At 39.2% G+C, this 14,473-nt stretch overlaps 1 protein-coding gene across 1 annotated transcript in view; it reads left to right on the top strand.

Annotated features, from left to right (window-relative positions):
• The window catches only part of DCDC2 (doublecortin domain containing 2), a 172,269-nt gene extending 162,348 nt beyond the window's left edge, over positions 1-9,921 (top strand). The window contains exons 10-11 of the mRNA XM_008262508.5: positions 4,564-4,866; positions 8,509-9,921. Of these exons, the coding sequence (XP_008260730.3) occupies positions 4,564-4,866; positions 8,509-8,613 (408 nt within the window). The 3' untranslated portion in view covers positions 8,614-9,921. The remainder of the gene's footprint in view (positions 1-4,563; positions 4,867-8,508) is intronic.
• Positions 9,922-14,473: the final 4,552 nt, after the last annotated feature.

Raw genomic sequence — 14,473 nt, 5'->3', positions numbered from 1 at the left:
TTGGGTCTTTTGAAGTACAAATTTTTACATTTTTCATAAAGTCCACTTTGTCTATTTTTTCTTTTGTTACCTATTTCTTTAGAAACATGTCTAAGAAATCGCTGACAAATCCATTGTTGTAAGGCTCTTGTCCTATGTTTTTCTCTCAGTTTTATGGTTTTGGGTCTCATATGTAGGTATATGATCAATTTTGAGTTGATTTTTGCATCTGGTGCTAGGTAAAGACCCATCAACCTTTTGCACGTGAATATCCAATTTCTCTGCACCAAATGTTGTAAAGATTCCTTTTCCCATTGAATAGGCTTGGCAGAAATGACATGAACTGTGTGAGAGTTAATTTCTGGACTCTTTTCTATTTTGTTGTAATGCCTGTATCATATTGGTTTTGATTATGTCAATTCTATAGAGAGTTTTGAAATCAGGGAATATAATTCTTCCATGTTTGTTATTCTTTCTCAAGATTCTTTTGGCTATTCAGGTCCCTTGACATTCCACATGAATTTTAGGTTAGTGTTTCTATTTTTTTAAACTTTATTTACTTATTTATTTTTTTGACAGTCAGAGTGGGCAGTGAGAGAGAGAGACAGAGAGAAAGGTCTTCCTTTTCCATTGGTTCACCCCCCAATGGCTGCTGCTGCTGGCGCCCCACGCTGATCCAAAGCCAGGAGCTGGGTGCTTCTCCTGGTCTTCCATGCGGGTGCAGGGCCCAAGGACCTGGGCCATCCTTCACTGCACTCCAGGGCCACAGCAGAGAGCTGGACAGGAAGAGGAGTGACTGGGACAGAATCCGGCACCCCAACTGGGGCTAGAACCTGGTATATGGGTGCTGCAGGTGGAGATTAGCCTTATTGAGCCACAGTGCCGGCCTGTGTTTCTATTTTTGAAACATGTTATTGAGACTTGAAAATTTTTATTTTTTTGATTAAGATTTATTTTGAAAGGGTTACAGAGGGAAAGACACACACACACACACGAAGAGAGAGAGAGAGAGAGAGAGAGAGAGATCTTTTAACTGCTAGTTCACGCCTTAAATGGCTGCAATGACCAGTGCTGGACCAGGCCAAAGCCAGGAGCCAGGAGCCAAGAGCTTCATCCAGGTCTCCCACAGGGATGCCACTTGGATGAAACATTCGGATCATCTTCCGCTGCATTACTCAGGGAGCTGGATTGGAAGTAGAACAACTGTGAGACAAATGGACACCCTTATTGGATGCTGGCATTGCAGGCAGGCAGCTGCTTTATCTGTTATGCTACCATACCTCACCGAGAGAGAGAGAGAGAGAGAGAGAGAGAGAGAGAGAGGAGAGAGGAGAGAGGAGAGAGGAGAGAGGAGAGAGGAGAGAGGAGAGAGGAGAGAGGAGAGAGGGAGAGGAGAGAGGAGAGAGAGAGAGAGAGGAGAGAGGGAGAGGAGAGAGGAGAGAGGGAGAGGAGAGAGGAAGTGAAGAGAGGAGAGGGAGAGGAGAGAGGAGGGAGGAGAGAGAGGGAGAGAGGAGAGAGAGAGAGGAGAGAGGAGAGAGGAGAGAGGAGAGAGAGAGAGAGAGAGAGAGAGAGAATGAATGAACATTCTCCTATCCTGTGGTTTATGTCCCAAGTACCCACAATGACTGAGGCTGGGGCAGTCTAAAGCACAGAGCAGGGAACTCAATGTAGGTCTCCCATGTGGCAGCAGAGATCCAATTACTTGAGCCATCACCTGCTACCTCCCAAGATACATCTTAGGAAGAAGCTAAGGAGTAGAACTTCATCTCAAACTCAGGCACTCTGATATGTGATGGAAATGTCACAACTAATGACTTAACTGCTAAACCACTCACTCCCATCACTAGGATTTTAATAGGGATTATATTGAATCTGGAGATAAATCTGAGTGTTAACATCTTAACAATTTTAAGTATTCTAATCCATGAACATGGGATGTCCTTCCATTTATTTTTGTCTTCTTTAATATCTTTCAGCAATGTTTTAGTTTTCACTGTACAAGTCTTTCACCTCTTTGGTAAATTAATATTTAAGTGTTTTATTCTTTTCAATAGTATCGTAAGAGGGATTGTTTTTATAATTTAATTTTCAGGTCATTCATTGTCAGTACATACAGATGCAACTGATTTTTGGGTGTGATGCATCCTCTATTTTTCTGTGACAATGTCCATTTTCCCTTGCCCATATCTCCCTTCCTCATCACTGTAGTGTGTGTCACAATGCCTTGTTATGTTTGTTCTCTTTGGAAACAGGGTGAGAAAATGATGTGGTAGGGAAATGGCAAAATATTATTCTCCACTTTGGAGACTGGATATTTTCCCTACCTTTAGCCATGTAGGGCTCATAGGATTTAAAAAAAAAAAAACCAGAAAATCCTTATTAAGCACTGTTGATTTCATTTCATAAAAATATTTTGCTTTTTCTTTTAGCACTGTCTGCAAGATTGATCTACCCTGAACCCTTGAGCTTTTGTCCATCATTTAGCCTTTCTAAGGGCTTCTTCCTGGGAAGTACACTTAGGAATAGAAAACATTCTACACTCTTTGACATTAAGAATCTGAATGAAAATTTGAACAATCCAGCTCTCTGTAGTATTTAATATGCATGTTGAAGACACTTTGATATCTGCAGCATCTTAAAGCATCTTTTTTTCATCATTGTTTATCTTTGGTATCAAGCATTTTGAGACTTTTTCTTGACATAAGAATTTACAGTTCCAACTCTTCTTCAAAACAGTGTTGTGTGTATTTTATTCTGAACTTTTAGTTTGCTCTCCTCCTTCATTCCCTCCTTTTTTTTTTTTACTTCCCCAAGTGAAAGCATTATGTTAGCTGTTATAAAAGGACTGTTAATGATCTCATAGAAATTGCTGTGTCAGTTAGAAGAGAATGAGAAGCAAGCATTTGATGTTGTGGGTAAGATGTCTCTTGGGGCACCTGCATCCTGTATTGGAGTTCTTGGGTTCAAATCCCAGCTCTGTTCTCAGTTCCAGCAGCCTGCTACTGCACATCACAGGAGGCAGCCTGCCTTTTTGCCTTTCAAATAAAAAATAAGTTTAGAAAAATAAGAAGGGGATGGGCTTTAGAGCTGCAAGGCTCTTGTTGAGTCTCTTTACGGCGGTTTGTTGAGCCTCAGCCCCTCACTTCACAGAGGCCAGAGGTGGAAGTGACATGTGTGCATCATACAGCTGGAGAGAGGCAGGTCCATGATCTCAACGTAGCACAAATCCCATGCTCCTTCTACCCTAACAGTTTGAAAAACTTGTTTTACTAATGACAGTGAAGAAATATGATGGCTTTGGAGAAGAATGTGTCATAACAAACAGGGAGGGTGTTTAGTGTTTTCTTTCTTTATTCTAGGATATACCACGTACTGTGCTTGGCACGTTATGTAACTTATTTCATTTAATCCACCACTGAAGTCTTACTGTTATCTTCTCATTTTACAAATGGAGAATATGAAACTCAGGAAAGTTAAGGAGCACCAGTAAGTGCCTATTCAGGATTGAACTTGAATTTTTTTTTTTAAGATTTATTTTATTTATTTGAAAGATAGAGTTACAGAGAGAGGTAGAGCCAGAGAGAGAGAGGTCTTCCATCCACTGATTCACTGTCCAAATGACCACAATGGCCAGAGCTGAGCTGATCCAAAGCCAGGAGCCAGGAGCTTCTTCCAGTTCTCCCATGTGGGTGCAGGGCCCCAGGGACTTGGGCCACCTTCTACTGTTTTCCCAGGCCATAGCAGAGAGCTGGATTGGAAGTGGATCAGAAGTGGAGCAGCTGGAACCAGCCCCCATATGGGATGCCAGCGCTTCAGGCCAGGGCTTTAACCTGCTATGCCATAGTACCGCCCCCCCCCCCTTTTTTTTAAAGGAATCTTGATTTTTTTCTCTCTAAAGCCTTGATATTGGAATTCAACCTTCTGCTGCTTTTAAAAGCAGATTTATATATTCCCAAATCACAGTAAAAATGTCTAGTTGGCATTTATATTTTTATAGATAATACAAATAGTTCCTTGGCCTTAGGTCTACATGACCATCAATATTTGTATTTAGAGATAAGTGTTCCTTTCTCAGGCACAGAGTGGAAAGCTGTTTACATTCTGAGTCTGGAAGCCTGAGTTCACATCCAAGTGCCCTTGCCCTCACCCTCAGTGCTGAGGACAGCAGTCTCTGTGCAAAGACCTTTCATGACCTTCTCCTCTGGGTCAGATAGCTCTGTTAGACACTGACTAAGGACCCTGTGGTTTAGTTTCCTGTGCACACTCGTTCTGGAGTCACATATTTAATTCAAATTCTGACTCTTCTTGTGCAACCCAGGGTTAAGCACTTGGCTGTCTATGCCTTAGTTTTCTCATCTGTAAAATGGGGCTAACACTACCTCACAGGATTGTCGTAGGGATTAAATGAGATACTTTTGAAGTGTGGCATACAGTGAGTACTCAGTAAACTTCAGCACATCTGTACTGTGAAATACTATGCAAATATGTTACTTGACTATAATAATTGTTGCATTACTATAATGTGCAATGGAAAGTCTCGGTTACTCTTGTTTCTCGTATTCATTATTTCTTTTGATCCATCAGAGGCCAGCAGAAATAGTAGATGAGGAAGAGGATGGAGAGAAAATGAGCAAGGAAACAGGACTGAAGGAAGACTTTTCAGGAATGAATGGTGATGTGGAAGGTGATGGCGAGAGGGAGGCGACAGATGGCCCTGAGGAGGTCGAGGAGATCCCAGGCCCCAGTGAGGAGCAGGCAGTCCCCGCTCGTGTGAGTGGAGGCACAGACGAGGAGAATGGTGAGGAGCTGGACCCCGTCAGCAATGAGCTTCAGCGGGCAGTTGATGAGGAGAGCAAGTCTCGAGGAGCTGGAAGTGGACACGACGAGGTATGTCTACTGCTTTTGCTATTGTGTGTACACATGAACATGTGTGTGTGCTTGGGGAATGATCTGAGGCCCTTAGGACTTGCACCGAAACCACTTATGCTTGAGTGGAAGCACCCGATACCATTTAATCATTTCATTTACCACTTACAGCCAGCTACCCACCTGACAGTCCATGTCTGTTGTTCTGTCATCCATCCATCCATCCATCCATCCATTCATCTCCTACCTTGTTTTACAAAAATATTCCGGAGATTTCTAAAAACATATAATAAAAGAGAAGACATATGACATACGTGTAGGGACTGAGAGGATGGAGACCAGTGAGACCTAGACAGGATGTCAAGAACGCCATCTCAGCCGGCGCCGCGGCTCACTAGGCTAATCCTCCGCTTTGCGGCGCTGGCACACCGGGTTCTAGTCCTGGTCGGGGCGCTGGATTCTGTCCCGGTTGCCCCTCTTCCAGGCCAGCTCTCTGCTGTGGCCAGGGAGTGCAGTGGAGGATGGCCCAAGTGCTTGGGCCCTGCACCTGCATGGGAGACCAGGAGAAGCACCTGGCTCCTGCCTTCGGATCAGCGTGGTGCGCTGGCCGCGGCGGCCATTGGAGGGTGAACCAACGGCAAAGGAAGACCTTTCTCTCTGTTTCTCTCTCTCACTGTCCACTCTGCCTGTCAAAAAGAAACAAACAAACAAAAAACAAAAAAAAAAAAACAAAACATCTCTATGATGAGGGATTTCTTGGCTCTCCTGAAGTCTGAAAGCCTAGTTTATTGAGTCCACCTGAAAATGGATTAGTTGAATTAAGCATTCACCACCTCAGGCACTGGTGTATTTAACAATGGCTGGAAACAAGAGAACAAGTGGAGCAATGGCAAAGTACAAAATGTTCTCATGGGGGTTGGCACTGTGGCATAACAGGTTAAGCTGCTGCCTATGATACCATCATTCCATATGGGTGCTGGTTCATGTCTGGCTGCTCCACTTCCAATTCGGCTCCCCGGTAAATTATCTGGGAAAGCAGCAAAAGGTGACCCGAGTACTTGAGCCCCTGCTACCCACGTGGGAGACCTGGATGAAGCCCCTGGTCCAGCCTTGGCTGTTGTGGCCATTTGGGGAGTGATCCAGCAGATGCAAGATTTCTCTCTCTCTCTCTCTCTCCCCCCCTCTCCCCCTCTCCCCCTCTCCCTCTCCTTCTCTCTCTTTCTCCTTCTGTAACTCTACCTTTCAAACAAAATAAAACAATATTAACACAGTTTTTCTCATATCCAGGACTCAATGTCCAGTGCAAATTCATCTATAATCCACTGCACAGTATGTACAGAATATTCTTTACATTTCTGTGAGGATGCCTAGCATGTCTCTCATTTCAAGTTTTCTTGAAGTGAGATAATCAAGTCTATTCTAAGAGAATTTGCTTGTGTGTAGATCTGTGTGGTCGTCAGTGTCATTTATATAGTGAATGCAGTGCAGTAACAATAGTAGATTTCATAAAACACTTTTGTAGTAGCCTTTGGTGAATGTTTACATCGTGAAATGAAAGGATGATTCTCCGTGGGAGTAGGTAGTAAGATCCCAGCATGCTTTTTTCCGGTGGTTGAACTTAATTCAATGTATGACCTAAACAGATTTTACAGAAATGAATGGACTTCCTGTTCTTCTGTGTTCTGTAAATATATCTTCTAAAAATAGTCGTATAGTTTCCAACAACATGAATGGACCTGGAGGACATTATGTTAAGTGAAATAAACCAGGCACAGAAAGACAAATAATGCATAATCTCACTTCTGTGTGGAGTCTACAGAGGTTGACCTCATAGAAACAGAGAGTAGAAAGGTGATTACAAGGGGCAGTGGATGGGACTTGGAGAGCTGTTGCTCAAAGGATACACAATTTAAGTTAGATAGGAGGACTTAAGTTCAGGAGATCTATTGTACAACCTGATAACTCCAGCTGGCAACTGTATGCTGTACACATCACTGAGAGTAAATTTTTTGTGTTCTCACTACAGAAGATGGTTAGTATGTGAAATAATACGTGTGCTAATTAGCATGATTTAACCATTCTACAATGTGTGTGTGTATATATATATATATTTATTTCACGAGATTATACTATACACAAACACATGTAGCTCTGTGCCCATTTAAATTAATTAAAAATAAAGGAAGAAAAAGAGATTTTTAATAAAATTGTGCATGTTGAGGTAAAATTTATGTACTTGGGTAAGGGCCTGTAGTACAGGTGTCTATGGAATAAAATAAGAGCGAATCCAAATTCTTGAGGATTCAAATGAGCAACTCCCTGATATGTGACTACATAAATTTATGAACAATCGTTCATAAAGATATTTAAACTTATTTGATTCTTCTCTTCTCTTATAATGTGATATTTTAATCCCATTTTCCCTGATATGTTAGTTACAGACATACAAGGGTACCTCAAAAAGTATGTGGAAAAGTGGAATTAAAAGGTAAGTATGTATTGGTACAAAATAGTTGAAGGCCGTGCATAGTTTTTTAATAACATGCATTTTCTGTGAAGACTTTCAGATGTGTGGTTTTCAAATTTTTTTGTGTGCCAAAATAAATCTATATTTTAATTACATTTTCCATGAACTTTTTGAAGTACCCTGGTACTTTAAGCCTCTCCAACGTATGAAACACCAGCTTTTTATGAATTGTATATTACAAATTAATAAGCTTTTAAAAAAGATGCTTTACCCGTAATGTAACAAAAACTTCATTTTACCATGTAGCATTTGTTTCATGTAGCAGCATTTACGCTAGTGAAATATGATTGCAGCAAAACAGCAAGGTGACATTTGTTGAGATTGAGTTTGTACTGTATTCAAGATACTATTAGAGACATTCCACAAGGTGACAATGACCCGGTAATGTTTCTCCTGTAAAGTTTAAGTCGTGGCTGGGCGTCTGGGGGCGCTGGGGCTGCGCTTCTCCCTCCCTGCACTGTGGCCCTCCTCCGGGACTGTGGAGCCTCCAGGATTTTACAGAGCAGAGTTTGAAGCCCAGCTCATTCTCCTCTTACCTCCTCAGTTCTCCATACAGGGGGGGCTTTAAAGACAAGGCACACATGAGACAGTATCGCTAATACCCAGTGAGAACTCCAAGTGACCGAAAAATGACTGCTGTTGCAGGGAAGCTGCCTGTGCATTCTGGGCTGTCTGCCCTGCTCTTCCCTTGATACTTGATGGCATTCAGTGTTGCGGTCGCCATGAATCTGTGCTGGCAGGAGACAAGGAGACTGCCGTTGTAGAAGGTCCTCCGGAGGTGGGACTGGATTGATCCGGCAGGAGGGCGGGACTGTTGCGATTTCCTCTTCCTTTGTGTCTGAAACTGCTAAGCGGAACAGAATAAATATGCTGCTGCAAAGGAGCGCTCACAGGGAAGCTGAGTAAAGGAGAGAAATGAGGTGGCCTGTGGCACAGAGTGCGTGAGGACGCCAGGAGGACAGCAGTGTCTCGGGGTAAGGGTGCACAGAAAAACCACGGGCACCCAAGGAACAGATTTAGTTGAACATTTCCATGATGAAGTAGGATATTGAGTAATTTTTTTCTCTGCAGATTATTCTACCTTTGTGAACCAAAGACCTAAACCAGTGTCTGTGTTTCGATCTATTTTCCTCTAGGCTGATATAGACCCTCAAAGACCACCAAGGCCAGAAGTGAAAATCACAAGTCCACAAGAAGATGAAAATGAGGAACAAAACAAGGACTATGCTGTTGTGGCGTAGGCGATTTTTTAGAAAGAAGATATATGGATTACAAGAAAAAAGAATTATAATACTTGAATAATAAGTGCACAATTCTTGCTAAACATAATGAAACACTATCACTGAATTCTACCTACTGCATGTTAAAAATCAAAGGCCTTGTTGGAAAAACTCGATAATTTGTAGTAACTACAGGAGAATGGCTTATTTTTATGGCATGCATTTTTAAAAGTTGGAAAATTAAATGGGACAGATAGAGGAGAGTTTGTACAGGAAGGTAATAGACCACTTTGTGAAAGATTAAAAAAATAGGATCAGTCCTTTTATATATTTTACTATAAATTTAGAAGTGAGATCATTAGATGGCAGCTTATTCTGAAGCACTTACGTAAGGCATAGAATTTTAAAGAATTGGTATTAGGAAAGAATGTACTATTTCTTAAGGCAATAAACTCTTGGATGAACAAATTGCAGTTTAGTTTCAGATGTAATTTGGAGATGGCAATAGATTAAAATGTTTCCCTGACTTGTTGACATTCCTTTCTCTTTTCTTCCTCAGCCAAGATCTACCTTAATCAAACTAAAAAGACAGTAGAAGCTGTTCATTTTGGAAGGAGGAAGCATTTATTCAGAGCATTTGTGATTAATATTGCCATGCCTTCAGGTTTTAAGGCGTGTGGCTGTAACAGCACACACCCAGGAAGGAATTATAAAGGAATACTCGATTATGTTACTAGGTCTGGCTGGCTAATTTACGAATTCTGGAAATTCTGTGAATTATCACTGGCCCAGTCTACCTTTAGCAATATCCCTTTGTTATCCATCATGTTATTATGTTAGGAAACTGATATTTTAAAGATTGGATTCTCCCCAAGATTTTTGCTTACTTATGTTTTTGTTTTCTTTATTACAAAAAACAAGACAGCATGATAGGTAGAAACAAGTATGTGAAAAGTTTGTGACTACTTGATTTCATTTGCCTTTGTCTTATTTCTATTAGGACTGTCTGTTTATTTTTGCTCCTAGGATATTGGCGGATATTTATTTTTCTAGCTGGTTGTATTTAGACTTTCAATCAGATTACTTTCTGTATAATTATAAACCATCTGATGGAAATTGTAGGAAAAAACTTTTAAAATTATTGTAATGAAACCAGTTCCTGATTACAACTTGTGGGCTGATTAAATTAATTTATAGTCACCCTATGAGGGAAACATAGGAAAAGCATGATTGAATTCTCAGATGATGCCATTAGTCCTTAAATATACAAATAATGTGTTTTTTCTTATGATGAAAATATATTTTAATTATATAAAAGTTATAAATTGGATGTTTTAGCTTCTAGTGCTTTTTTTTTAAAGATTTATTTATTTTTGAAAGGCAGAGTTACAGAGAGGCAGAGGCAGAGAGAGAGAGAGAGAAAGAGAAAGAGAGAGAGAGTCTTCCATCTGCTGGTTCACTCCCCAGATGGCCCCAATGGCTGGAGCTGCGCCGATCCGAAGCCAGGAGCCAGGGGGTTTTTCTGGGTCTCCCACATGGATGCAGGGGCCCAAGGACTTGGACCATCTTCTACTGCTTTCCTAGGCCATAGCAGAGAGCTGGATGGGAAGTGGAGCAGTAGGGACATGAACTGGCACCCATATGGGATGCTGGCACTATAGGTGGTGGCTTTACCCACTATGCCACAACACCAGCCCCGTCTAGTGCTTTCATAAAGTTCATTATTAATCATAAGTTTTAAAGATATTTTCTCCCGAAATGTTTCATAACCAACCATTTGGAATCAAAATATTTGGCAGTTATATAAAGCACTTAATTATACTATAGGAAACAGATGTATTTTCCTTAGCAGTTATTTTAGTATTTCCTGCAAATAGGAAGTTTAAGCAGAGATTATAATGTAACAGTATTGAAAGTGCTAATGATGCAAGGATAATATTAGCCTGGGAGGATGGATGGTAAGGGGGGCACCGGGCTTTCTCCTGGGTGCTCACCCTTCCCAGTGGGACAGCGGTAGGCGGTGCAGATTCCAGGCAGCCAGCCTGTGTTGCTAGGGGAACACAGCTGCTGGTCTCCTAATTCAGATTCCTGCACTCTTGCTGGGTCTGGGATAAATGATTTTAAGCAGTTTTTAAAAATAAATTTATGATTAAATATATAATAATTTATAGTTAATCATCAGGTGATTTTTTTTCAGTGAAGAACTTCTCCCTCTTTTCCTTCTTTAATAAAGATACTCTTTTTTTTTCTTCGTTACAATAAGAAGCTTAGGTTTTAGGTATACTCCCTAATAGTCATTTTATGATGCATTATTGATTTTTTACATGAAAAAGAAAATTTTGTATTTTAAGCATACCTCAAGAAGCTGATAGGGTGCAGTGTATGTACCAAAATTGTTTAAAAATGGGGACATTGTGTTCTCTTATGTACACATTTGTGTCATCTATGGACAAGATGTAACTGAGACCTACCTTGGGGAGATGGATAACAACTTAGCACTTTAAAACACTTGGCAAACATATATTATGAAAAGAAACAATAATCATAAATGAAATATGTTGTCTAACCAAGAAAGGAATCATTCAGAGAGAGTTACAATGGTGGCTATCACTTTGCAGATGATTTGCAGATAAGTGGAATCTTACCTCTCACATATGGCAGTGACTTCTGTGGGAGTGGTGGGCTCCATGGCTGACTAGATCCACAGATTGAGCGAGGCCGACTGCCAGGTTTAGGGCCCATTTATGTGAGTAAATAGAAGAGGTCTTGGTTAGACTTCATGTTCTAGTTTATATATAGAGAGGGTGCTATGAAAAACTTAGTTGCTGTTAGGTGATAACAAATGTAGTGAGTGCTTTGAGATGTTGGTTGCAGGTGATGCTGTGTACACAGATTTCATGGTTTTAACTGTGTGAAATGATTTTGTTCCGCTTACCTCGATTTTAAGGCACTGGAAACAGCTGATTTACTAGTCAAACTGAGCATTAGGAATTTTGCCAAGCCAATAAAGAAGATTTTTTTTATTAACTTCATTTGTAGGCTAAAGACATTTTACCTGACTTAGCTTCTGTTAAAATAGTTATTGAACACTTCTGGTTATAAAGTGATACTATGCCTATAGGTTAACTTTGTATTATTTTTCTCTATGATCATGTGATGATCTTTTATTTATTAAGAAATTTTTCTCTGTGATTTTTGGAGACTGTTAGGATGCCTGGCTCATAGGAAGAGTGTGATAGTGTCATACCCCTTATTTTATTCTGAAAGTGTTAATTCGTGCTAAGGTATGTAAAGACAGAACCATTTCATACATGTCTGGCTCAGACGCGGTCAGCTGTCTGCAGATTCACAATTGTGAGGTCATGCTACTATGGAATTGTTCATGCTAGCCCTTCCCGCTTATACATCATAAGCCAACATTCTCAAAGTTTTCACAAAATGACCCACATTACACACAGAGGATTAAGTTCATTTACTCACAAAAAATGTATCTGTTTTTGAAACAGCATCTGCAAAACAACAGGAAAGCTTTTGTTCTTCTAGCAAAGTTTCATTGAAAAAGTAGAGACATAAACTCCTAAAGCTGATAGACCAGGTGCGTGTATCAGAAAGGACAGAGAGCCCACTCTTTATTCAGACCGGGGTTTCTATGGACGTGAGTATGGGGACCCCATTCCTTGTTTCCCAGGACACCACCTTCTTCTTGCTTTAGTAACTCTCCTAAAGAGAGTTTCATTTTGACTCAACGAGTAGCAAAGGCAGAGTTTAAAAAGCAGACTGATTGTTAAACAGAAAAGCATCTCATCTCAACTTGCCAGTCTGAACAGAAATGTAATGTATGAATAAAATATATCGATATAAATCAAATGCGCAAATAAATGCACTCACACACTTTAAAACATTAAAAAGGCTTCTGCAGGAACAGCATTACTAGTAGAATAATACTCTTTTAGACGAAGCTGAGAGAAGCAATGTGTAAAAACATGAGAAGAAATGCTAAGAAATAATATGTATTATGGTTCTTTAAATATTAGTTCCCTGGTACTTTAAGGGATTTTTTTTTTTCAAGATAAGAGAGCTACCAGCATTTTAATGAAAAATAAAATCTATTCTAGGGAGGAGTGTGGAAAACCTGATTTTTAAAAAACATGTGAGAGATACCACATTTAAAAAAAAAAAACCAGCAAGACATATAAGTCTTGTTTTCATAAAGGAAATAAGAGTACAGTTTTTTTTCTTTCTTTTTAGCAGCCTTAAGTACCATACACTTTAGGAGCAGAATATTTCATACCAGCCCAGGCTCTTTTAAAAGTTATCACTGTGTGTGTGTGTGTGTGTGTGTAAGTGAGAGAGAGAGGAAAAAAGAGAGAGAGAGAGAGATTTACATGAAGGTATTGAGGAATACTTTCGCTACCAGGTAGCTAGGAACACCACAAGCAGAATGAAAGACTGACTTACTGGTCCACTAGTTTATATAATGCTCACTCTCAGTGGAGAAGTTTTAGCATTCTTATGTGAACATAATGCCATCATAGAATGGAACTATTTTAATGTTAGACTATTTTTCTAAGGCGATGAACCATATAGTTCTTTGTTGGTAAATATCATCAACATGAATACTGTAAGATTTTTGCTTTTTTAAAAAATACCCTGGTACATAGATGGGTATGATTTTGGTTTTTCCATTTTGAAATTTCTAAATTTCATCCCCTGAAGTTTAAGTGATGCAAAGGAAGAATAATGGTGCCAATATGCTGAAGAGGAAGAAATAATATTGTTTTTGATGAGGCATACAATCCTGTAGGGAATTAAGAGCTGGGAAAGAATGAAAAAATATCTGGATAACCATAAAGCATTTAAAAAATCAGTAGATAAACTTGGAGCTCCATGGACTTAAGCCAGCAATGACTTAGTTTTAATCAACAAATGGGACCAGAGGAATTCCTTGTAGCTTCATCAGCTTGACCATATAATTTGTGTGTTTCAGTTATTGTCACAAATTTAATGGTATATGGTAAGAGGGAATGATTCTAGTCGATTTTAGAAGTTTAGAGAAACCCTATTTTGTTTTTTCTTCAGTGTTTTGCTTGTGTCTTAAATCTTTAATATACAGTGCTAATGAGTGATTATTGATGTTTAGAAAAGATTGAGCTTTTCATTTTTATATGCTTTGTTTAGAATATCTCTCTGTAAAGAACACATTTGTATTTTGGTCAAATTAGAGGCATTTTAGGTTTTTACTTATATATCACTGCACTCACATATGCAACTCTATTATATCTTGAGTAGAGTAGATACATTTTATATAATTAAAATATAATTAAACCATTAAAATGGTTTATTGTTTGCTTGTGATATTATATTGCTAGTATTTCATGTATTAATCCTTTTCACGACATTTTGCACAAACACAATTTAAATATTTTGAATTCAAACATGTAGAAATTCAGCACACTTAAAGATGCTTCTCCTTCTGTTCAGCATAAATATTAAACTTCATTGTGTAAAGAATTTTTTACAGTTTTATCTGCATGTTTATTTGATAAAATTTTAGATATATTTTTAAAAAATCATTTTTTTCTTTATTTAAATGGTTTTACAAAAAATCAGGTCCAGAATTTGTTTGATAAGTAAAGGTATCTTTAAAAGCAAGGAATAGACTATATATGTTATACCTACTTTGTGTACAGTTTCCATAGGAATAAATTTATGATCTTTCAAAGAATTTGGATAAAATTCTGCTCTGGTTTGTGGGATAGTCACTGATTTTGGTATATTGATTTTAAATAGTTTTGTTTTACCTCCCGTGTTTGAGAAACAAAAAGAATTAAGTACAAGCATTTTGACTTTTTGAAAAATAACAAAATAGGAATGATTTGGG

Source organism: Oryctolagus cuniculus, chromosome 5 (assembly GCF_051225735.1).
Source record: "Oryctolagus cuniculus isolate XC-2025 breed Fujian yellow rabbit chromosome 5, ASM5122573v1, whole genome shotgun sequence".
Lineage (NCBI taxonomy): Eukaryota > Metazoa > Chordata > Mammalia > Lagomorpha > Leporidae > Oryctolagus > Oryctolagus cuniculus.
This window is presented reverse-complemented; position numbering and strand designations above follow the sequence as displayed.